The 23,431-nt window shown below is 34.7% G+C and overlaps 10 protein-coding genes and 1 non-coding gene across 13 annotated transcripts; 4 read left to right on the top strand and 7 right to left on the bottom strand.

Moving 5' to 3' along the window:
* The first annotated feature begins 1,849 nt into the window (after positions 1 to 1,849).
* On the top strand, positions 1,850 to 3,104 carry LOC123013612 (23 kDa integral membrane protein-like). Of its 2 annotated transcripts, none has more exons than XM_044412261.1 (5): positions 1,850 to 2,044; positions 2,094 to 2,231; positions 2,327 to 2,512; positions 2,563 to 2,757; positions 2,877 to 3,104. In XM_044412261.1, exons 1-5 carry the CDS (start codon positions 1,985 to 1,987, stop codon positions 2,952 to 2,954), a joined length of 657 nt encoding a protein of 218 aa, XP_044268196.1. In that variant the 5' UTR covers positions 1,850 to 1,984; the 3' UTR covers positions 2,955 to 3,104. The 2 variants fall into 2 exon arrangements, with proteins under 2 accessions (XP_044268196.1, XP_044268186.1); XM_044412251.1 differs by having other exon boundaries at positions 2,094 to 2,279.
* On the top strand, positions 2,144 to 4,289 carry LOC123013621 (23 kDa integral membrane protein-like). Its single transcript, XM_044412275.1, has 6 exons — positions 2,144 to 3,173; positions 3,220 to 3,405; positions 3,456 to 3,617; positions 3,666 to 3,860; positions 3,913 to 3,939; positions 4,134 to 4,289. The coding sequence occupies exons 1-6, from the start codon at positions 3,114 to 3,116 to the stop codon at positions 4,200 to 4,202; spliced, it is 699 nt and encodes a 232-aa protein (XP_044268210.1). The 5' UTR covers positions 2,144 to 3,113; the 3' UTR covers positions 4,203 to 4,289.
* A 57-nt stretch (positions 4,290 to 4,346) lies between these two features.
* On the top strand, positions 4,347 to 5,691 carry LOC123013623 (leukocyte surface antigen CD53-like). Its single transcript, XM_044412290.1, has 5 exons — positions 4,347 to 4,449; positions 4,501 to 4,689; positions 4,740 to 4,913; positions 4,966 to 5,142; positions 5,188 to 5,691. The coding sequence occupies exons 1-5, from the start codon at positions 4,390 to 4,392 to the stop codon at positions 5,281 to 5,283; spliced, it is 696 nt and encodes a 231-aa protein (XP_044268225.1). The 5' UTR covers positions 4,347 to 4,389; the 3' UTR covers positions 5,284 to 5,691.
* Positions 5,692 to 7,084: 1,393 nt separating this feature from the next.
* Positions 7,085 to 9,862, bottom strand: LOC123011507 (sterol O-acyltransferase 1-like). Its single transcript, XM_044408963.1, has 6 exons — positions 9,701 to 9,862; positions 9,493 to 9,651; positions 9,291 to 9,439; positions 8,084 to 8,217; positions 7,597 to 8,031; positions 7,085 to 7,549 (listed from the first exon to the last, which is right to left on the bottom strand). The coding sequence occupies exons 1-6, from the start codon at positions 9,733 to 9,735 to the stop codon at positions 7,118 to 7,120; spliced, it is 1,344 nt and encodes a 447-aa protein (XP_044264898.1). The 5' UTR covers positions 9,736 to 9,862; the 3' UTR covers positions 7,085 to 7,117.
* A 31-nt stretch (positions 9,863 to 9,893) lies between these two features.
* Positions 9,894 to 11,261, bottom strand: LOC123011513 (epidermal retinol dehydrogenase 2-like). 2 transcript variants are annotated; one of them, XM_044408974.1, is made up of 6 exons: positions 11,155 to 11,261; positions 10,943 to 11,105; positions 10,743 to 10,897; positions 10,517 to 10,694; positions 10,093 to 10,463; positions 9,894 to 10,039 (listed from the first exon to the last, which is right to left on the bottom strand). In XM_044408974.1, exons 1-6 carry the CDS (start codon positions 11,160 to 11,162, stop codon positions 9,967 to 9,969), a joined length of 948 nt encoding a protein of 315 aa, XP_044264909.1. In that variant the 5' UTR covers positions 11,163 to 11,261; the 3' UTR covers positions 9,894 to 9,966. The 2 variants fall into 2 exon arrangements, with proteins under 2 accessions (XP_044264909.1, XP_044264919.1); XM_044408984.1 differs by having other exon boundaries at positions 10,943 to 11,099; positions 11,155 to 11,227.
* Positions 11,262 to 11,685: 424 nt separating this feature from the next.
* Positions 11,686 to 12,495, bottom strand: LOC123015513. Its single transcript, XM_044415278.1, has 3 exons — positions 12,324 to 12,495; positions 11,990 to 12,265; positions 11,686 to 11,933 (listed from the first exon to the last, which is right to left on the bottom strand). The coding sequence occupies exons 1-3, from the start codon at positions 12,439 to 12,441 to the stop codon at positions 11,764 to 11,766; spliced, it is 564 nt and encodes a 187-aa protein (XP_044271213.1). The 5' UTR covers positions 12,442 to 12,495; the 3' UTR covers positions 11,686 to 11,763.
* A 625-nt stretch (positions 12,496 to 13,120) lies between these two features.
* On the bottom strand, positions 13,121 to 17,352 carry LOC123008964 (RNA-binding protein cabeza-like). Its single transcript, XM_044405049.1, has 9 exons — positions 17,227 to 17,352; positions 16,869 to 17,042; positions 16,503 to 16,604; positions 16,395 to 16,452; positions 15,844 to 15,872; positions 14,433 to 14,551; positions 13,974 to 14,235; positions 13,412 to 13,769; positions 13,121 to 13,362 (listed from the first exon to the last, which is right to left on the bottom strand). Exons 1-9 carry the CDS (start codon positions 17,234 to 17,236, stop codon positions 13,317 to 13,319), a joined length of 1,158 nt encoding a protein of 385 aa, XP_044260984.1. The 5' UTR covers positions 17,237 to 17,352; the 3' UTR covers positions 13,121 to 13,316.
* On the bottom strand, positions 13,811 to 13,942 carry LOC123016112. Its single transcript, XR_006413427.1, has one exon. It is a non-coding gene; the product is annotated as a small nucleolar RNA SNORA26 (small nucleolar RNA).
* Positions 17,353 to 17,643: 291 nt separating the features above from the next.
* Positions 17,644 to 18,620, bottom strand: LOC123015029 (mediator of RNA polymerase II transcription subunit 19). Its single transcript, XM_044414447.1, has 3 exons — positions 18,380 to 18,620; positions 18,071 to 18,327; positions 17,644 to 18,019 (listed from the first exon to the last, which is right to left on the bottom strand). The coding sequence occupies exons 1-3, from the start codon at positions 18,558 to 18,560 to the stop codon at positions 17,744 to 17,746; spliced, it is 714 nt and encodes a 237-aa protein (XP_044270382.1). The 5' UTR covers positions 18,561 to 18,620; the 3' UTR covers positions 17,644 to 17,743.
* Positions 18,621 to 18,741: 121 nt separating this feature from the next.
* Positions 18,742 to 21,885, top strand: LOC123009286 (choline transporter-like 1). Its single transcript, XM_044405488.1, has 10 exons — positions 18,742 to 18,974; positions 19,022 to 19,404; positions 19,453 to 19,619; positions 19,666 to 19,895; positions 19,944 to 20,111; positions 20,165 to 20,303; positions 20,351 to 20,636; positions 20,686 to 20,848; positions 20,896 to 21,117; positions 21,168 to 21,885. The coding sequence occupies exons 1-10, from the start codon at positions 18,867 to 18,869 to the stop codon at positions 21,300 to 21,302; spliced, it is 2,001 nt and encodes a 666-aa protein (XP_044261423.1). The 5' UTR covers positions 18,742 to 18,866; the 3' UTR covers positions 21,303 to 21,885.
* LOC123009295 (ribosome biogenesis protein BRX1 homolog) lies at positions 21,451 to 23,303 on the bottom strand. Its single transcript, XM_044405500.1, has 4 exons — positions 23,133 to 23,303; positions 22,809 to 23,085; positions 22,244 to 22,527; positions 21,451 to 22,194 (listed from the first exon to the last, which is right to left on the bottom strand). The coding sequence occupies exons 1-4, from the start codon at positions 23,238 to 23,240 to the stop codon at positions 21,883 to 21,885; spliced, it is 981 nt and encodes a 326-aa protein (XP_044261435.1). The 5' UTR covers positions 23,241 to 23,303; the 3' UTR covers positions 21,451 to 21,882.
* Positions 23,304 to 23,431: the final 128 nt, after the last annotated feature.

Below are 23,431 nucleotides of genomic sequence, written 5' to 3'. Positions count from 1 at the left end.
GAGTTAGTTATCTAGTTACTTATGATATGGTATCAAAGGAATAAACAACTATTTTAATCCCGAGAACGTATTCCTATACGTATATGTCCCTGTATGTATAATGTATAGGCATTTTCATTCGAAGTATTAACGATATTTATTCCAGAGATACACACAAAACTTTTCTCCCAATAGACTAAAGTAATAATAATAACAGGAGAAAATTATAAATTCATCAAATAATGTGTGAAAATATTCAGTTAATTCATTGCAATTTTAAGAGTAAAACTCTATCAAAATGTTTGTTTATGTCAAAAAACACACAAAAGATTTAATTCATTCAATGTTCATACGGTTTATATTTCTAGTCTTCTAAAGCTAAAATCGATATTTAATTTGTTTTATTCTAAAAGAAATAAAGTACCATCTTATTAGTCAAAAATGAGGGAATAAAGCGTCACTTTATTCCCTGTTCCTGTTTGGAAGAAAAGCTTGAAATTGTTGCGAGCATAACAAAAAAATATTGAAAATTTGTATAAGTGAATAAGATTTACCCAAAATTGTTATTTATTTTTTATAATCCATTGCAAAACTTTAATGAAGTATGAAAAAATATAGGTATGATATTCGTCACAAAATCGCGTGTCCAAAGCATTAAATTTTTGCAGTCTATTTATTACATAAATAGCTATTTTCTAATTATGTCCAACTTAATTAATAAAAACAGATACTAAAATGTAACACAAAGCCATCTGACATTTGGCTAGTAAAAACGTAAAGATATAAACGACAAAAACAAATATTGAATTAATTTACAGTTATTTTCTCTTTATTTTTATAATGAATCTATTGTAAGGAAGTAAGAACTTAATTTTTTAAACGTAGACGTAAACATAAACGGAAACAGAAATACACAAACGTAAAAACGTGTTCATAAGAATATACCAGGAGATTAAAAAGTATTTTTACTATAAAACCATTTTTCTCATGAAGATTATGATCTAAGGATCACAACTTTACATTTAAGTTTTTCAAAAAAAAAAAAATTTACATAAAAATTTTTTGACAAAAAAATCGCATAACTCAAAAACAAAACAAGATTTCGTTCTCAAAATACGATCACATTTTTTATATTAATTATTATTTTCTGGAGGCAAATGATAAAAAAAAACCCGCTTGGTTCCATACTTTCTATTCACCCTGTATAAACCTAAAACTATACTTAAATAATAAGAATGTTCAGAGCATAGAAATATAAAAGTAGGATTGTATGTTTATCCTTTTTTATATATTTATTAGAACTAAAAATATTAAAATTTCTACAACTAGGTTACTTTTAGATTTTTATTTATATTTGTTAACATAAGAACATAAACATAAGGTTGTAAAACATAATGATTTTTTCTAGAGTAAAAACATGTATAAAAAGAAATATTAAAAAAAACCGTATTTACATAATTATTGCAACCAAATGAAGAAATTAATGTACAAAATAGCTCAACGTGAACTAAAGAAAATTGGAGTACTTAAGTTTAAAGCAGCTTAGGTAACAAATTGCTCAGAAAATGTAAATGACTTATTAGGCTCCCATACATAAAATGCTCGACAATAAGTAGTTTTTGAACTAGCGGTTGACATTTCTCATTTTATTGATTTTTTAATCATAAATAGAAAAAAAATGTGCTTACATAAATAACATTAGAATATTAGAATTAAAAAGTTTTTCAAATTCAAAATATACACGTTACTGCGGCTACTCTAAATACATGCTTGTATTGCAGGTTGCATAGTCTGTATTGTTAATTGCATAGCTTTTTATTATAAAATTATGAAAAAGTAATAATTTTAACAGATCATTAGTAGTGCCTCATTAAAAACAGGTATTGTGTTATTAGAAATATAAAATATGCAAAAAAATCAGAACAATTGTCATAAAAATAAAAAAATGACAAGTTTTTGACAATTATTAATTTCAACAATAAAAAAACATGTACGTTAAATTAGCATGGATTTTAGCCTCAAATACTCGAAATACATTATAAGTGGCGCTGCCTTGGTTTTAGCGGTAAGAAATATTTTATCTAATCTTCAAAATCAGTAAATTAAACTTTTAGATTCTTGGCCTTGTCATGTTTTCAGTCGGGTTAAGCTGGCTAATCAGCATCGCAAATTGTGGAATCTTAGTCGAATCAATAATCAGAAACGCTTCATTGACTCTAATTACAGGCGCAATTATAGTTGTTAGTTCTTGGGTAGGCTTGACTGCAATTAGACGAAAAAATCTAGCCCTACTAGTCCTAGTTACGTATTTTTAATCGCTTTCAAGAAAAACAATAATTCTTTCCAGTACGGGGCTGTGCTAATGTCAATCACAGCTTTGGAATTGAGCGTCGGAATTTATGATTTTCTAGACAAACACAAAGTCGACGAGCAAGTCCCGAAGTATGCGACCAAAATTGATAGGAACATTCATTTGGCGTTCAACAAGAACGACTCCGACGCGAAAATGTGTCTGAAAAATCTACAAACCAAAGTTTGGCTCAACTTTTTGCAAAAATGAAAATCAACACCTAAAAATTGCAGTTAAAGTGTTGCGGGGCTCATGGACCTAGCGATTACGCCCTCCACAAAGTTAAGCAAATTCCAGAAAGCTGTTACGAAAGAGCGGAAAGTAAAACAGATCCGTACCCGCATGGTTGTGCCCAATTAATTGCAGATTTGCACAAATATGATTTGAAATTTTCGGCCAGTTTTAGCGTCATTGCTGCTATTTTTGCGGTATAGTTTATCACTGGATTTATCATCCAGATTCCAATTTGTAAAAACGTCACGACTTGATTATTATTATTATTATCTGGAGTGGAATTAATTTTTGTCAATGATAACAACTGTTGTAGGGAGTTGGTACTGTTTTCGTGTTTCTGTTGTCCAAGAAAAAATTGCAGCAACTAGAAGTGAGAGTCTATGACGAATAATTTTTTTTATTATAATTTAATTAAAAACGGATTAAATAATAATAATTTCATTTAATCTTTCTCACTATCTCTACTATTGTATCAGTTATCAAAACGCTACCTCTCGTCTTTATCAGTTCAAAAATCCGTTGTAGCACAGCATTTGTCAATTCCATCAAAATGAGTTGCATTACTCAATTTTCTAAATATGTGATATTTTTATTCAATGTTATAATTTCGGTAAGTCCCAAGCTACACGAAACTTGATCTAAAAACAACATTTCAGAGTTGTGCCCTAATTTTAATTATTTTCGGAATCATTTATTTTTTTGAAGAATCAACAGGAGTTAACATTTTTGAAGAAATCTATTCACTTGGGATTATCTCAATATGTATGGGAGGGTTTCTCATTTTTGTCGCTGGTTTCGGGTGCTGTGGGGCCCTCCACAAGAACACTTGTCTTCTAACGACTGTAAGTAGAATTTCAAAACAACAACAAACTAATTAATTATTTTTCCCCAGTATGGATTTATTTTGATATTCCTTTTTATAGTCCAACTGATTTTTGGAATATATGTAGCGTTGAAAATCAGTGACGAACAGGAGTTTAAAAACAATGTTAAAAGCACAATTGAGGAGTTGTTCAATAACGATACAAAATCTTTCTATGACATTCAGAAAAAAGTAATCCTTTAATTTCTAAATGTTCTCTCTCGCTAAAAAAACTTTCAGTTCGAGTGTTGTGGAGTCAACAATTTCATTGATTACAACACAACAGTGGGCCCTTTTCCCAAAAGTTGTTGCGAAAAGGAGAAAAGTCCTTGTTTTTATCCTTTTGAAACTGGTTGTGTTCAAGCTTTCACCGACACTGTTTTGCAATATATTCAAATAATCGGATACGCTGCTATTGCTTTCGGAGTTGCAGAGGTAAATTAATTTTTTTTTTGACAAATATGAAGCTAAACACAAAGTTTTGTAGCTTCTAGGGGCAGCTTTCTCTTTCGTGGTAAGTAACAATAAATTTATTTAAAATCTCAAACTTATCAATCTTGTAAAAAGTGTCTTATCTGTTATCTCAATAGCTTACAACGAATTTAGGAAAAAATCTTTAAATCTTTGTAAAAACACGAGATTAGAATCACTCTAATCATGCATTCTTACATAATTGTTGCTATTTTTAATTCAATAAATAAATTTCAGCTCCGGCACGTCCACATACGAAACAAAGTGAAATTCTTAGAACGCTCTGTAGAAGAAACTTCGATTTAAAATGAAGAATATTGCAATACAAGATTGCTATAGCGTGAATCTTAAAAAAGAATAAAGACTGCCTTTAAAATATGTAAATATTAATTATTTATAATAAAAATTTAGTTCGAAATAATTTGTGTTTTTTTTCTCGTTTGACACTTATTGTCGTTTTGACACATTTTTGTCCAAAAACAGTTTTTTTCCTATGAATTCTACCACAGAAGCTGTAACAATTGTTCTTTATGTTTGTAATTGTCTTCTCGGGGTAACATATATTATAAAATTTTAATGCTTCGTCAAGACTTGACAATTTTAGGTGTGTGGACTTACTTTACTAACCTTAGGAATTATTCTTCTCTTGAAAGAATCAAAGTATGTTAACATATTTGATAGTGTGCTCTTATCAGTAGGAAGTTGGTCGTTTTGTGTCGGTTCTCTCCTGTTGGTAATTGTGTCTTTTGGAATAAATGCAACGATTAGGAAAAGAAGTTGTTGCCTATTTCGGGTAAAAGTAACAGTGTTATTTGTTTCTTTATTGTAAAAATTTACTTCCAGTATTCCACGTTTTTAACAATTGTCTTCCTTTCTCAAATTACTTTGGGCCTCTTCGCCGCCGTTACACTCCATCCTGCAAACAATTTAACCCAAAGAGTGGAACAACGATTCGAAGCACCTTTCAAGCGAAACAATTCCGAGTTTCAAACAATTTTAAACAAAATTGAGCTCAACGTAAATACGTGAAACTTCAGTTCAATAATATTCATTTTCACAAAGATTGTAGTACAAATGTTGCGGTATTAGAGGATCCACCGACTACAACACAACAGTACCGAAAACTTGCTGTGAAAACAATTGCAAAAACTACTACAGAAACGGCTGTGCCGCAAGTTACGCCCAAGATTTTAGAAAACTCATCAAAGAAATTGCCTACATTTCGCTCGTATTTTCCCTACCTCATGTAAGTTCCAGTTTAATTTAATTTTATTTCATTTATCAATTTCAGATTGGTGCCTCTTGTCTGTCTTTAATTTTGAAAAACAATAACATTCCGTGTCCTCCACAAGACACTCCAAACACTCCTCAGACTTCTCAAACTTGATTCAAATTTCGTATTAAGCCAGTGGCGCCCTCTAGACACGCAACAAAATGGCTTCACGCCGTTCCATGGCACTCTCTGACTGTTTAGGCGCAAAATTGGCGGTCTTATTGACAGGATCGCAGGAGGTTGTGGAGATTGTGAGAGTTTCGGCTACGCTACGATCGGTTCTAGTCGTCACCTCTCGGCCTTCATGGCCTCCTGATACGTGGAGCTCTCGTTTGATAACTTGACGCAATAAGAGGCATAAAAGTGGGTGGTGGGGTTTTATGCCCCATTTGAAAAAAATTACAATTCAAAAATGTCAACCAACCAACAAACAATTTCCCCAACTGGGGAATAGGTCATGGTGTTTATTATTTAGATTAGATTGTCACTGGGATTTCTTTCTAATGCTTATGAAGAATGTCAATAAATAATAAATAACAAATGAAATAAATAATTTTTTTAGTAAAATTAACTCAAAATAATGTTTCTAATTCTAACAGCATTCCCAACAGAATATTTCCTTGGAATTTCAAATAAATTAATAAATATGTTCAACTTAGGATTAGATAAATTAACAATTGGGGCGCACTTCTCGGTAAATACAGGTGGTAAGCCATATTGGATTATCTATGAAATTATGTCAGCCATATTGGATTTATTACTATTTCTCATAATTCATAACTAAGAGGGCTTAACTCACAAGGCATCATAAAAGCGAAGAAGTGTAGAGAGTGACAGAATATAGACGGTAGGTGTTGCATATTTTAATGTTCATAATTTTTCTCAGCTCTGATTGGTTGACAACTAGATTAAATACCCTCATTATCAAAGGCGGCAAATTACATATGGCAAAATATGGGCCAATAAATAAAATCAATAGTGTTGGAAATAATTAATTCTTTTGTATTTAAATATTGCTGAAATAAGATTTTTAGCAATAAAGTATTTTTTATTTGCAATAGAAATACAGATTAAGTCAATTTAGGCTATGGAAGAGACAACCATTTTCTTTTTAGTTATCTAATAGTCACGTTTCAACACGTTATAATTACTCATTACGACTTACGACACCCAATTAGTTGAATTAGAATTAAACTAAAATATCTAAATAGTATGTAATTTCACAACGGCCATTTTAATGGTTGCTAGATAATTTGACATTAGGAAACTATAACAAATGATATAATGGCTGAAATTTTGACATAATACAGGTTTTAGGTGCACACAAAATTACTTTGCGATTGATTATAACCAATTAGCATAAGAATTATGACTTGGGCCCAAAATAATCTGCATGTATTATTTTTATTGTAAAAAAATGACACCACTTGTCATTTGTCAAGGCCTTCTTTCTATCTGTCTCGTCCCTGTTTAAAAAACCATTTTTCACCCTAGAGCCGTAACCCGATTTTCCCCCCTCGTCGTAAACACGTTTATTTGAAATAGCTGTGAGGGAATTTAATCGAGACCGGACACAGGCTATCGCTTGAAATCGCATGTGTTTGAGTGAGAGCACCGTTTCTATTTACATTGACCATTCGAATGACCCCAACGGTCACTTTAGAAAGAGAAAATTTAAAAAAGGAGGAAAAATCGAATCGTCGCAATTCGGCCCCCCATCATACACGCTCGATATCACGACAACGTCGTCAAACGGACTTTCAAAACGCTCTTCGCTACCAGGGTTACAGAAGGAGAAAGAGATGAGTCGTGGTGACGCTTGGATTTTCACCGCGAAAAAGCGGAACGCTTGTATAATTGGTTGCCTGCATCTAGTTTTTTTTTAAATAAGTAAAATTGAATCAAATGATTTTTATAATAAAATATAAATGTATTTTTGCATTAAAAATTATAGAATACAACCACATGTAATAAATCTAGGTTTCAAGAAATCAATCGTAGTGTTTGTCTCCAAAGGGCAGTTTGCACGTGCAAAAAATTCAAGTGTGTATAAATTGACCTGCATTCCTGACCCAAAAACCATCAAATACCAAACGAATAAATTACCAACGGACAAGTCCAAAATGTTGAATAGAGCTAAAACGGCTCCCGCGATAAAAAATTCAATGAATTGAATTGGAAGAAATAATTTTAAAACGTGTGTCAAAATCCATTCATGCACCAGTGCTGAAATCAGAAAAACGGCCAATTTAGCCGCCATTTTGTTCCTGGGGACAACTATTTCATACACGTCTTTATAAATGTGGATAAATAACCAATCGTGCACTATTACATTCCACGTTCGATAGTATTCTGAAAGTGACCTAGACGTCCACCATTCCTGAAAAAAACATTCAAACTTTTGATCATTTTTTAAAAAATTGCAACCTTGTAAAAAAGTCTGTCTCCAAATCTGAGCATTTCGGCAAAAGCATTCTGAAATGAATGCAAAACCGAGTAAAATCCACACAACATGAATAAAATTCCAGGGAACGAATTTGCAACCACCGGAATCACAATTTCGCTCAAAGTGTATTTCCTGATGCAAATGTCCTCGAATGGGGGCACTAGGAATCGCTCCACGACGAGGCTCAACAGCCAAATTATGCCCAAAACCTCCCCTAAATTGTATAGAACGAAACCCCAACGTATCGTCCTAGTCCGGGGGTATTCATCCCTGTAGACAAACGTAGGGGCGAAGAGAAAATAAAAGAAATTTTGGAACGTTGGGAGGATTAGTTTTGTGTCGCTGTGAGGCTTGTATTGATTGACTTTGGGGGCGTTTCTTCGGATGAAAGCGTGCTGTTTCATTAAAAGTCGGACCTCGAATTGGAAAATTATTTTTTGGGGTTTTAACAGAAATTTTTTTAACTACTTCTTCGAGGAATAAAACGGCCGCAGATCCGGGCGCAAACTCCATAAAATCGACCCCTTTTTGAATGGAATATAACGACAGGACGTAGTACAAAATCAGCGTTGTGACCCATATCTTGTTCCAGAATTTTTGACCTAAAATAAGTGAGGTGACCTTAGAAAGGGGCGTTACACAGAGTGACCCACAAAATTTCCTCGACCAATATTGTTACAAACATTAATTATTACAAATATTACATTAATTTATGTGCTGTTCTACCGTGCGATCAAATAAAAAATAAATTAGAGTAGGCGTCGATTAAATTCTACAGTTGGCAACACATTGGTTGGGAATCTGGGCTGGAAATTTTTCCCACAAACTGAAAGCGAAAATGACCATCAACCGTTTTCCTCTTGTACAGCAATAAAAATTTTCTGTTCTAAAGTGAACATTATTTCACTCAAAAGGAATAAAACGCAAACTTCTCAAAGTTTCCGCTGACATTTGATGTCAAAAATTAGGATTGCCATCTGAAGGACTTCACCGCCTACTGTAATTAATTTTTTTTTTGACCGCACGGTACATTTTACTAAATACAAGCAAAAAACGTCATTAACAATACAGGGTGCGCCAGAACTCGCGCCGAGAAAAATTTCGAGTAAGATAAGATACCAGGAACATGAAAAAAATGTTTAAAAAATTCTATCTGTCAAAAAATTTTTACATTTATTTTTTGACATTTGACATTTTTTCATGTTTAGTTAATGACAGTAAAGTACAAAAAATTTGTTAATAAAAGCCACAAATAACATTAAACAGAGTTACAGTTTAGGAAAGAGCTTCCTTATTGTATCCTCTTTTAATGGCTTGTAGCAAAAAAAATTGGAATTTTTTTTCCAATAGAAATAAATAGTCAAAGTGCAAAATTTAAACTCTCATAACTTCTAAATTTTTAAAGATACAATTTTTTAAACATTTTTTCCATGTTTGTGGTATATATCTTACCTTATTTATCTCTGGGGCGCGAGTTCTGGCGCACCTGTAGAAAAATTTATGTCAAGTATTATTCAAAACTCAGTCTTACCTGAGAAGTGCTGTATATTATTACTATATTAAATAAGTAATACAATCTAGGAAAAAAAACTGTTTAGAAAATATAGAAATTATTAAAAAAAAAAAAATATTGCTTTTTTAAAAAAAGGAGGTGTATGTAGGTCTATTTACGTACTTTTTGGTTGTAGAATTAGATAAATTTTGGCCCAAAACTTGAACACGCTGAATAGCGCGAGGGCCAAAACATTTAAAACTCCCCAAATCGCAACAACCCAACCAAATTTATTAAATCCTCTCACAATGAGTCTCAACCCGAAATGTAACCTAGAAAGCAACCGGAAATTAAATTAATTTGAGGAAATAATTGAAGGACGTACTGGCCGGTCTTGGAATAATCATGTATTACAGTGTTGGTCAACAAGCTGATAAGAATTATCGCGAACAAATTATAAATTGTTTTGATATCTTCACTGTTTTCAAAGCGGTCCGTCAATGGAGAGTTGCGTATTTTAAAGACTTTTTCAAACTGTTTACTTCTACAAAATGATAAGTGAGACACTAATAATGATTACCGGAGTTGCATACTTAATTTTTGTGTTATTGTTCGAACTCGAAGACATGACACACGTGATGCACGGAACTAATCACAAAAAATTATCTTGGGACATTCATTAACTAGCGGCGGCCACTAGGCAACTGATAAGAACGATAACCGTAGAAGAAACATCGACAAGACTGCCGAGACAACGTTTTTCAATGTTTTTCCAATGAGAAAGCATTTATCTATTAATAATTTTATTATCACTGGTCACTATCTACCCTATACTAACAACAAGAAACAAAAACAATTTTTACGACAAGTCTGACTCCAATGCGACTCCAATAAAATCAAAAATGAACAACTGGGCCTTGAGGGGGAGCATCCTATAAAAAGTCAAATTATTACCCCAAAATTTCGACAAAAATAATCCAAATACCGGCACAAGTTATGAGCGTAGAAAATATATCTCGGAATAGTAATCTCATTCTGTTCCCTTCTCTGCGCGTCCATAATCTCGGCCGCTGCTTCTTTGGGGTTAACCAAAGGCATTAAATTATGAAACTTGATGACGGGTTTTTTGCACAACCCTGTGTCAACCATGTAGGGGTAAATCGAAGTGAACTTGATTTCGTTCTTTTTGTCGGCTCTGCATTCCTGGAAGAGGGCTTCCATCAAGCCTCGAACTGCGTACTTTGAGCAACAATAAGGCACCAAATTTGGTATTCCGAATATTCCTGCTGATGACGAGAGCGAGACAATGTGTCCATAATTGTGTCTTTTCATTGCAGGGAGGAACGCTTCAAGCGTCTACGAAAGCATTACGTCACTTGGCTTTTGACCTGTGTTATCTATAACATTACCCAAAAGTGAGCCATGACGTTGATATCCATGATTCTCTGAATTTCGTCTTTGGTATGGTCGAGGAAGGGATGGGTGGGCATGATCCCGGCATTGTTGATGAGGATTGTGACGTCACCGACGCTTTGTTGAACGTCTTTGGCCACGGTTAGGACGTTTTCGCGATTGGAAACGTCACACCTAATCAGAGTAAATGCCTAACATTTTGAGAAAAGTATTTAAACTTACAGGAAGAAATAGGCTTTGGGGTATCCAAGTTGTTCGATTTCTTTCACGGTTTGGGTACCGTTTTTCTCGTTGATGTCCCAAATAACAACGGTAGCACCTTGGGAAGCATATAGGAGAGCCAATTCTTTACCAATGCCATGCCCAGCACCTGTTATCTTCAATTTCTGTATTGCAAAATTTTACCAAATTTCAGGACTTACCAAAACGATCTCTCCCCGGACCGATTTTGGCTGCTTCCGAACTATTAAACTGACTAAACTCAAAATATATGAGTACAAAACTTGCACGATTAGAATTAGGATGTCTACGGTAACTTGCGCTACTTGTACAACGAGTGTACCGCAGTCTGGGACTTCACTATTTCTTCAATGAATTGAATTAAAAGAATTTTTTTAGTTAAATATTTACTTACGTTGGCATTTTACTAGTACTTCTTCCACTAAGGCTTCGAAAACTAAGACGTAAATTTGTTTTGAATGTTTTAACTTTGTTAGATAATGTTGAAGTGTTATCGCCAGTCTTGATTGGTTCGGTTTAATATTTTTTATCGACCTTTGACGAATCAAAAATGTCTCACCTAAAGATAATGTTTTTGATTTATCGGTCAAATAATTTATTATTATACTGCGTGTGTAAAAACAATGATTTACAAAATTTTGGAGAAGCAATACATAACCAGAGATTAGAGTTATCTATTTTGCAACGGTAAATCGAAATGGAGACCATAAAGTGCTTAACAATGCTCTCAAAAATTTGATTTATCAGTTATTACTGACACTTATTGTGATTTGAATCAAATAAATGCGGTGAAAAAAATCTGTAGCCGCTCTATTGAAATTGAGATTAGATTTATTTTTTATCAAAAATATGTACTCGTAGTTTCAAAAATCGTCACAAAATCAGTGGCATACGATGAGTGGAGGTTTAGTTGGGAATAAAAAAATTTCATGCAACAAATTTATTTATCAACAATAAATATTTAAGTTGATTTGATTGTCCTTCAACCTTTATTTTCCATGGTTTATCCAAAGATTTGTGAAAAAATTTTCCAGAGTTCTGTGCTTAGGGACCTTTTCTCTTCTGTTCCTAATAATTTACCAGGAATCTGCAATAAGCTATCCCAAATTTCAAGCATTTTACCTGATATGACATCCTTTATTTTTATTGCTTTTGTATATAGGTCGTATATTTCTGTTAATATTAGTGATATTTAAATAAAAATATTCGATTTTTATTATTCTACGTACCACGCGCCCCTGGAACAATCCATGTTAAAGCAGTGCATAATGAGCTATCGTTCATTTGTTTGGATGGATCAGATTTTGAAAAAAAATAAGATGTTAACCCATTGGAAGGTTCTTTTTTTTGACTATAAAGTCGTGCCAAAGGCTGTGACAAAAAATTTCGATTGCTAGTCTCCTTTTTTGAGTTTTCAAAAGGTAACTGAGATAAAAGTAAATTGTAGCATGTTTCTACTCTTTTGAGAAATGGTAATTTAAAAATGTCATCTTCACTTTGAGAGGCTGGAAATAGTATGAATCATAACTTTAGATTATCATTAGTTAATTGATTTCCGCTTACCAATTGTAGGTGTAATATTCAAATGGATGAAAAAAATAGAACAAAACCACAAATATAAATTAATCCTCATGGTAACATAGACTACACAAATCGAAATCTGCAACAAAACTAGAAACATAAATAAATCTTCATGGTAACATGCAGACTACACGAATCGAAATCTGTTCTTTAAATACTGGCATAAGTAAAAATGTGAAACATAAATCATAAATTTAAATGCTCTCAAGTGGTTATCAATTTATGTCCAGGTCATAACACAAAAATAATTCCTTTTTAATTGATTTTTACAATCAGCTTATTACCTTATTTGTTATTGTACAGAATAATTGCAAAGGCTTTTTAATTTTGACTGAATAATTTTCGGAGAAGTTCAGAATGCTGTCTTGTTTCTCGTAAGAAAGTGTTTAACATATTCAATCTTTTTTTCATTGAAGTAAAAGCGAGTAATGTACAGGCTCACTAATAATTGTGGAAGATAATTGTAGATTAAAAGAAGTCGAAATAACCATAAGATTGCAGTCTCCAAATAAATTCAAATTTGACCGCCTTGATCTGACCAGTGAAAATTGTAAACTGATAGAATGATGTATCTTGACTTTACACCAGCAGGACTATCACCTCTTAATATTTGAGCTCAAATTATCAAAGCAACAATAAGAAATTGCTTTTCATTTAAATAAAATTTAAATAAATAATGAACGCACATAATATACTTTTACTAAATGTTACTTATTTTTTAAATTTTATAGGAAATCTGGGATTATGGAAATTATGAAAGGTTGTGCTTCAAACAATTATTTGTACTTAAAAAAATGTATTATACATAAATAATCATGCACTAAACACGCCATACTTGTGACCACACAAATTTTGTGTTCTAATTATAAAAACACAAAGCTTTTATATCTTATCGATCTTCTTAATAAAACTGAAATGAATAATGATACTGTAATGAAAATAAAACACTCGTGAATGTTATTTGGAAAAAATCTTCTAATACGGCCTCGAACGTCCTCCATCGCGACCGCCGCCACGGTCCCTAAACATCAAAAATAAAATCTTTTTACATGAAATTCAGCTGAAAATACCTTCCGCCTCCTCCTCCTCGTCCACCGCCGAAACCGCCTCGGCCTCCTCTTCCACCTCCAAATCCACGACCTCCTCGATCACCACCGCGGAAACCGCCGCCACCGCCTCTTCGATCTCTTCCCCGGTCACGATCTCTACCGCCACCACCACCACCGCCTCCTCTGCGTTCTTCACCCCCGGAACCGGCACCTTCCGGTTTATCTTCACTGCATCTATTACACTGATTCCTCCAGGCAAAATTTGTGTTCCCACAGTCGGGGTTTGGACACTTCCAATCACCTTCACGGCTTTCTCGGTCTCGGCCACCGCCTCCACCACCGCCGCCGCCGCCTCCGCCGCCACCACCACCTCCAAAACCTATACCACATAATTATTGCTTGCTTATAACAAAAAAAAAAAAATGTTTCCCTAGACAGGATACATCAGAAGCAACCAAACTGCTTCTGTGTGTTTAATGGGGAATTAATATGCCCCTTGAAAAAAAAACAGATTTTAGCCTATTTTAGACAAATCTGGGTCGGAAGGGGTACCAATTTCTTTTTGAAATGTTGTAATATTTACCTCCATCACGGCCTCTTGGCCCGCCAAAACCGCCCCCGCGGCCACCACCTCTTCCCCCACCACGACTTCCACTCCAATTATCCTTTTTCGTAGCCAGTTGTACTCTTATCTGAGTACCACCGAATTCTTTACCGTCGAACCACGAGATTGCTGATTGGGCTGCATTAGAATCATCGTACGTAACAGTGGCTTCGCCTTTTGAAAGTCCAGTCTGTTTATCTTTGTACAACCAAATCTTTCGTTTTTGTGTCTTCTTGTCCATCTAAACGCAACGTAAACATTTAATATTTGTCAAATATTGAATTCTTTGTAACAGATTGAATACACTTGTTTGCAAACATGTTTTGCAATCAAGGAATAGCATCTGTCATAATATTGCGACACTTCAAAATTGAACTTGGTCAAGGAATAGAATCCAAGCACAGAGTGCAGGTCGCTGCTTTTAGTCAAATCACTTACTTTGATCACTCCAATCGAACCGAAGTGTTGAGCAATTTCATCTTCTGTAAGATTCGGATTCATTCCAGACACAAAAATCGTGTCGACTTGAACCACTAGGTTACTGCCGCCTCCATTATCTGGAAATTAATACGAAAAATGATGTCGGGAGTGCAAAATAATAATTTTACTAAAATTTAATTGTTACGCCAACATTATCGTAATCATTTATTTCATTTCTGATTTGCACTCATTTTACTCAAAAATCCATATTTTATCAAAACACCTAAACCAAGACTGTAAAAACCATATTGTACACCTTTTTCTGTTATTTTTGTCACTCTGTAAAAGTCTTAAACTTGACCACAACCCACCTTGAAGTAAATACCATCTTTAATCTTTAAATTTAAGAACGCATCCTTTTTTGGTACCATTTTCCCTTTATTGAATGGTTTGTAAGTGAGCAAAAATTCCTCCAATAAGTATAAACATCATATTTAGCGCTCACAGCGATATAAAAAGACATATTTAACCCAAATTCGTCAAATATTTATCACAATATACGCAATAAAACCTGTTTCCTGGCTTATCTACTACCAACCAAAATAAAAGAAAAAATACTTTCATGTACTTTTTTTTACCTTAACTCTGTGTTAATAAGAAACTTGGTTAACTCACTAAATATCAATCTTAGAACCAATCAATCTTAGAACTCAAAAAATAAAACCTGATTAGACAGAACATTGAAGAGATTTCTTTGAGACCATTAAAAAAATATATAAACGTTAAAAAAATTACAAGGAAGAAAGTAATAAAGCAATTTTTTATTTCTAACACAAAAGTAAAAAAATATTTGAGTTTGCTTGAATAAGAAAAAATAATAATCAACAAAAATGTGCAATTTTTTATAAAAATTATTCATGTAATGAAAACAAAGTCGTTGCAGTGATTTTAATAACTATTATAAGGTGTTTAACTTTTTTTAAATTAAAATTCTATTTAAAGCAATCAATATTTTCTTTTTACTTTTTCTTCCATTTACAAATTAGTTACACATTAATGTGTAAATGTACACAAAACTGCACGTAATGTGAAATAAAAAGAAGTTATCATCTAGTGTAGCAAACAAAGACTATGTAAATGTTGTAATCAAAAATTTCAAACGTAAAACTTATCGAAATATTATAACAACGCACCCTAACATTCGCAGGTGAATAGTGGAAGAGCTGTTAATGTTTGATTATTAAGTATTCGCATTATAATCGCGAGTCTAAGTTTTGAAATAAGTACAATAATGGAACACCAAATAATCAAAATGTGTAAAAATGCTACAAAGTAAAAAGAAAGAATGCAGCTCTTCCAAAAACCAATAAAAAATACCAATTAAAAAGTGTACAAAAATGCACTGGTCACAGTGACTCAGTGCTTTTACCTTTGTTATAACCACCCCTGTTGCCGCCTCTAAAACAGAAGTAAAACATCAGTAGTTGTCGAGAGAATGGAGGGGGGTGAAAAACACACACTTCACCAACCATTTTGTTGGCATACACATTGTCTTCATCCAGGAAGATCACCTATTTCTAGTTGTTGTCACGTCTATGTACGATGTTTACCTTATTTATAAACTCTCAAACATTTTATTATATACCTTTGTCAATAACAACAAACGAAAACCATTTAATTCTAATAACAACCATCTCAAAACCTTTAAGAACCGTCCCAAAAATAAATACCTCAGGAAAACCACCTGTTTTATAATTTAACTTAAGATTTTTACGGCCATTTTCGACCACCAACAACAAACACAGACGTGTGTATTACAACAAAATACTTACACTATTTAAACTCTGTAAGCAAACTGATATTAATACAGTTTCAACGATTTCTTGACAATAAATACCCATTCATTCACTTTTTGTATCATTTTAATACCTCCCATCCAAAGTATAATACCAAAAGTGTAAAAAAAAAACGATAACTTACCCATAAGAATCACGTCGATCTAGAGGCCTTTTGTCAAAATCGCCACGATCTCGGCCTCCTAAATCAAGAATAATTAGTAATAGAATGCAAATTTACCAGTCAAGGTACCTCCATAGCCACCACCGCCGCCATAACCGCCACTATTGCCATAACCTCCGCCGCCGCCAGAGTTGTAACCACCTCCTTGGTTATAACCGCCGCCGCCGCCACCTGAAACAATTGACAATAGTAGAAAAATGAAAACATGTTTCAAAAACAATGCATAGACGAAAGTCTACTTCTCATATTTAAATAAGAAGGGACTAAAATAAAGAATTGTTTCAAAACAATGTATAGGTGAAAGTCTACCCCTTCTCATATTTAGATAAGAAGGGACTATCAATTCCCTAATTGCTCTGCGACATAGTAGGAGGTTATAAGCTAATTGAACAAACTCAAACCATGCCTATGTCGCCCCAAATCACAAATTATTACCTTGGCCGCCGCCATAACCGCCTCCAGACGATCGTCCTTGATTCCAGGATCCGCCGCCGCCACCGGCACCTCCGCCACCGCCTCCTTGTGGATTAAAACCGCCGGCCGGTGGTGCCCCGTAAGTATTTGGGTAAGCAGTGCTGGGGGGCGGTTGAGAATAATCGGCGTATGATCCTACAAAAGTACAATTTGTAAATGACCCAAATAATGGAAAAATCGATTATTGTGAAATCAGGACAAGCCAACATAAAAAATGCGGTAACAACAAGTTCGCAATATATTTTAGAGTAGAAATATTAATAAACCCGGTGATTTGTTGAAGGGATGACTGGGATTTTTGTAAAATAAGGATACTTACGGTCGCCCATGTTCTGCTGTTGGGATAATCGAACAAACAGAAAGAAAATGGATTCGAGGGAAAAAGACGCCACGGATTGGAGACCTGTGATTGGTCGGCGTTTACAGCTCTGCAAACCCCACCAAATAAAATACACTACATAAAGCAATTTTTTTTAAGAATCAGATTTAATTTACAATCCCAAGTCTACAAAATCAACACAAATGGGTTTTAAAGACAATATTTGTGTTAAAAAAGTAATTATAATTCTATGTTAGTGTACATCTTTGGTGTAATAATGTAGAAAAGTTGTTGTGGCAGCACTGAAAAGCTTATCAGAATTCAGGGCCGGCTTAAGGCCACTTGCCGTTTTGTTAGGCCTTGAGACTATTTTGTTGTTTTTCCTTTAGCTTTGCAAAAAATGTTATAAAAACTTAATAAAAATAACAGTCTGTTTATTTTCCAAAATAATAAACAATAAATAATAGAGCTTAAACCTAGGGTAAGTTGGAATTATTCGCAATCCACTTGAAGATCTTCACGAATTTGAGTGTTGGCTGGGCGTCAAGCCACCACTGTGCTCAGGACTGTGTTTCTGCTTTTTTCTCTTCTTTTCCTTTTTTCTTTTCTTCCTTTCTTTATCTTCATCGTGCCGTTTTTGCTTTTTATGCTTCTTTTCATGTGTATCACTTCCAGCATCAGTAATGGTAGTCTCCTGACTTGGAAGCCCCCCATCTTTGTGTTTGTGTTTTTTATGTTTATTTTTATGCTTTTTCATAGGCGCCGCATTTGCATAACGATATTGTTCAGGCAGCTGAAATCCAATTGTCAATAATGTTTTCTTAATAAAAATTATTATGTTTACCGCCCCAGGGTGTAGTCTAAAGCCATCCAGTTGGATGCTTGTCAACGGTAACAATTCCTTGCCCCCAATTGGGGGCTTTTCAATCACTGACCTTAATGAACTGTTATCATGCTGTCCAGGAGAGTCAATAACACCAGGTAATGTTGGCAAAAACGAAGATAACTGTTCTTTAAGCTTTTTTCCACTGAATTTACTGTAAGAGTGCTCAAGGCCATAATAGGCCATCAAATTCGTCGCTCCTGTTAGTTCCGACTCTCCTACAACCCAATTCGCATGAATTTAAGCAACTTCAAGCCCTGTTTTGCTTACCTGGAGGCTCTTTCATCAAATAGAAAGGTCCACTAGGGACAATTGAAGGGTTCTTTCCTAACAAAATTGTCGTTTTTAATGTTCCTGACGAATCCTGACGCGAAACGACAGGGGAACGAGCCCCTCTAGGCGAAGATTTGGGCGAATATTGTTCCACTTTACGAAACTGATCGCCCATCATCTTACAACTTCATCGTTTTGCAACAACGATGGAGCTGGAAATGGTAAATGTCACTTCAGCATCCCGTACCAACACAAAATGACGAAACAAACAAACAAATCAATTATTACTTTAGTAATTTTCGTGCTCAAACCTTTGTCAGCTTGACAACTTAGTAACTTTGAAGGTAGTTTAGTTGGCGAAATTGTGCAATTGTTACTGTTGCTAAGATACCGCGTCGAAGCCGCCGCCCCCAAAACATTACTGATTTTCCCAGAGAAAAAACATGTGTCTTTTGTGAAAACAAGTATTTTGAAATAACGAGAAATGGGTTGTTGTGAGTCCAAAAAGGAACCGGAACGGGAAGAACCCGTTCAAAGAGGGTGCACCGATGTGTTTTGGTTGTGTTTGTACATTGCGTTTTGGTTACTAATGGTAAATAACCTTGATTGGTGTGTAATTTGCCTCATTAATATTTTTAGGTTTTAATTGCGGCATTCTCCTTCGTCTATGGCAATCCCATAAGGATTATAAACGGCTATGACTCATTTGGTAACATTTGCGGTACAAAAAATAACAGAAAAATGTCCAGTTTGGAAGTATCAGGACTAGATACTTCGGACAAACCATTTTTACTTTTCTACGACATTAAAGAACTGAAACAGTCATTGAAGATATGCGTAAAACAATGTCCAACGGAGACTTTAAAGAAAGTAGAAGACATCCACAAATATTACCAAAAAACAGGTGTCAGTTTGTGTAGATATGATTTTAATTATGACGATTTTAAAAATAAGAGTATTGCGAATAAGGAGATTCTTAGTAGTTATTTGGGGCCGTGTCCTGCTCTCCCCATTTACGAAAGGTACATTTCCACAATTTGAATTGAAAAAAATTAAAATTGAATTTTAAGCACCCCAGTCCTCAACCGTTGCGTTCCTAAATCGTTCCAAGAGGCAAGCGAAGCTATTTTGAGCAATTTTTATGAAGCTCTGAACAGTTGGGACACACTTGAGCAAATTTTAGGCGACATATACAGCACATGGAAGGAAATCCTCTATTTAACGTTTTTATCACTATGTGAGTCTCTGGATAGCCAAAAAACAACCTCACAATTAATTTCCAGTTTTGTCACTTGTGACAATCTCAATACTGCACCTACTGGCCCATTTAGTGTCTTACATAATCATGATTTTGTTCACAATTGCGAGCATATTGGGGACCGCGTTTTTGTGGTACACTTACTTTGATATTAAGTATGATTTGGATAAAACGAACAAAAACATGCTTTTGATGGAGTCAGTTCGTAATGAAACGGCTTTTTTCTGGTATTCAATCGTGGCCACTGTTATCACAGTAAGTTAAAGTAGTTGGTAGATAACCAGGAGTAAATATATTTTTTAGGTCGTTATTTTATTAATTGTTGTTGTGATGCGAAAACAGGTGAATTTTTTGGCCGACTTGTTCAAAGAAACTTCTAAATGTTTACTTCATCTCCCAGCCCTGTTTTTCCAACCGATTTTAACATTTATTATCCTTGTTTTATTCTTCATGTTCTGGATTTTCGTCGTGGTGCGTCACTTTGACCATTTTTTTTTCTTTTAAATTAATAAAAAAAATTCCAGTTATGCTTGGCCACTGCTTACTACCCTGGAACCTCTCGTATTAATCGCTTCTCTAATGAATCTTTCACCACTCCTGTGAGTAACACGGAGCCGGTGGCCAAGCTGGGCAACATTTCGTTGACAGAAAAAATTCTTGAAAGTATTGATTTCACGTTTTTTATTTGATTTTTTATTAATTGATTTTAGAAATGACAGTTGTCGAGTTCACTGACCCAACTTGGGTGAAATACATGTGGTGGGTCTACTTCATCGGTCTCATATGGACCTGCGAGTTTATCATGGGTTGCCAACAAATGGTAATCGCAGGGGCGGTCGCCCATTGGTTCTACCGGCACAAATACAAAGACAACTCGCACGTGTCGTACGCCATTTGTAAATTAATAAAGTACCATTTAGGGTCGGTGGCGATTGGATCACTCTTGATAACGATTTTCAAAGTCCCGAGACTGATTTTAATGTTTTTGCATGAAAAGTAGGTTTCGCAATTTTTGAAATTTCATCAAACGGGAATTTTTTTTCAGGCTGAAATACAATTCGGATAAAGGCAGCGAATGCGCATCTTGTTTTCTGAAGTGTTGCATTTGTTGTTTCTGGTGTTTGGAAAAATTCATCCGATATTTAAACCACAATGCTTATACTGTTATCGCCATCGACGGGGTTAATTTCTGCTCAGCTGCGGGGACGGTACGTCTCAAAACCATTTTTTCTAAAAACAGTAACAATTTTTTAAGGCGTTTCAAGTCCTGTCATCGCACGCCCTGCAAGTGGCCACGATTAACGGTCTGGGCGACTTTATTCTGTTTTTGGGCAAGTGTCTCGTTACGGTCCTAACTGGTTGTGTAGGCCTTTTCATATTTCGCCGGAACCCGGATCTGGAATTTTACGCCGCCCCTACTTTGGTTGTGTGCATTTTTGCCTTTTTCGTGGCCCATTGTATTCTCTCCTTGTATGAGGTGACTTGCTCATATTTGCCAAATTTATGACTAATTTTGATGAGTTTCAGATGGTCTTGGATACGGTTTATTTGTGTATTTGTCAAAACGGGGAAAGTGTAGAAGGGATTCAAATGGAAAATCTTGGAGTTCGAAATGTTGGCAATCTGAATGCGCAACCAAATGAGTTGGAACCAATCAAGTAATCGGTTCTAATGTTGGCAAAAGTGCTTAAGTTTACTGCAAGGGTAAAAGAATTGCAACTGTTTTATGATGTACTAAGCTATAAGTCTGTATTTAAGGCAGCTTTAATTTTTTTAATAATGTAGGTGTAGAATAGATAAATATTTATATTGACATTAATTGGTGTATAAATTATGAAACATTGCGTAATTAGGCTCTAAAAATATTTATCTTCCAACTTGTAGACCAAAAAAATATATAAAAAACAACGCTGCCCCCTGTAATGGCCTAAACTGATACAATTAAAAATTCACGCACTTAATATAGCAGAAAATTAATCGCACTAAAGACTGTTTCAGAGATTTTTACATTTTGAGATTTTTATTAACAAATATACTCATTATCTGTTTATTGGACCAACAGGTTGTGAACATTTTTAATTTAGATCATAACATTTCTTATAGCAATATTTTTATAAGAATTGAATTACTAGCACCATTCCCACTTACGCACCTAGGAGCAAAAAGTATTTTTATATGTATGTTGTACAAAAAACGCGCTGTTTTTATAAATTTTAATGAAAATAAACCTGTTACAAGCAACTCATTTCTGTTTTTTCTTCTTCCCGAATTTCTTTTTCCTCAAAACATTCTTCGGTTTTTCTTCTATTTGCGTCTTTTCTTCCTCAATTTGTTGGGCTTTTTCAAGCGGGTCCCCTTCGAAAATATCATCCAAAGGTTTCATTTTGTAACCTTCGCCTGAGTCTATTGTACTCGCGTGTGCTTTCTGTTGTACACGATTGAGATATTTGTTTTTGGCAGAGAGACGTATTTGTTGCCTGTATTTTGCGGGACTCACATAAAACGGGTTCTCCCAAAGTGAGGCACCACCAAAACTTCCTGAAAATATTTTTACCTAGAATTTAACAATTAGAATTTTATAACGAGTTTGTGGGTATTATTACTGGATTTAGGACAAATCTGGGCCCCACTTCAGCCAAAGCGCCGTCTTCCGACAAAATCTGGAAATTTCTAAACCAAATTCGGTTATCCAAAACTGTGAAAGTGTAAACGTGGTCAAAGAAAGGTTGGCTTTTTGGGTGGTGTTTGGGGACCCCAAATGTTTGGCTTAGAAGTTCTTTCAGGAGGGTGTAGTGGGGCTTCTCTGTGAAACTAGGGTCAAAGCTGAGTAGAGGTCTAGAACCCCTCAAGCAATTCCCAGTCAGTTTTAATTCACTCATTGTGTACACTACAATAAACCATTAGTAGAGTATGAATGGGGGGTATACAACACAACCTTGGCCTTGAGACTGTCAAGGTCACAACATCTCCCTCCCACACTTTTCAAGGCCAACCACTCTCTTTTGCTTTTTTTTCAAGACGACTGAGAGTAGTTGGCCTTGAAAAAAGTGTGAGACGGATATAGTGATGGATACAGTGTGACCTTGACAGTCTCAAGGCCAAGGTTGTGTTGTGTACCCCCCATTCATACTCTACTATCATTAAAAAATAAATTAATTGAAATATTACCATTCTCGACCAAAAATTTCGCACTAGGCCCATTTGGAACATTGGCCATCCACATGTACAAATCCATTTTCTTCCTCCCTTCAAACATAACGGCCTTGTTACAATTTTTCATTTCACACATCTCATTGACAATTGATAAATTTTTGCTCCTCTCCATTTTTGATTCGGGTTTGTGGTGTGGCATCAGTTTTTTTAAATCTTCCATTAAATGCCTGTCTCTGTGATTGATTCCACGAGAACTGAAGACAAGAACTCGCTGTTTGTTCACCCATTTGGCCTAAAAACCCGACTTTGGAAAAAAAAATAAGCACACAAAAATATTACTTTTTTCGGTAGAGGCTCGTCTGAATGTCGCACAGCAGGCAAAGGCTCTGGTTCGGCCTTTTTTTCATTTTCACTAGCATTACGACGGCGTTTGACCGGTTTTTTCATATTTTCATTAGACACGTGAATTACAATTAAACCTAACCTCAATTTTTGAAATCTAGTTAGGATTTTAGCACATGCGCACTTTAAATTTAACTTTTTTACTATCGACCAGAAAAATATTGAATGTGGTACATTACACCGATAGTGCTACATTCAGCTGGTCTACTTGTTCGTTTTCCCAAGGTTGCCACTAC

This window comes from Tribolium madens, unplaced genomic scaffold (assembly GCF_015345945.1).
Source record: "Tribolium madens isolate multiple individuals breed KSU strain unplaced genomic scaffold, Tmad_KSU_1.1 Scaffold_19;HRSCAF=116;Tcas5.2_LG9, whole genome shotgun sequence".
NCBI classification, from domain to species: Eukaryota; Metazoa; Arthropoda; class Insecta; order Coleoptera; family Tenebrionidae; genus Tribolium; species Tribolium madens.
This window is presented reverse-complemented; position numbering and strand designations above follow the sequence as displayed.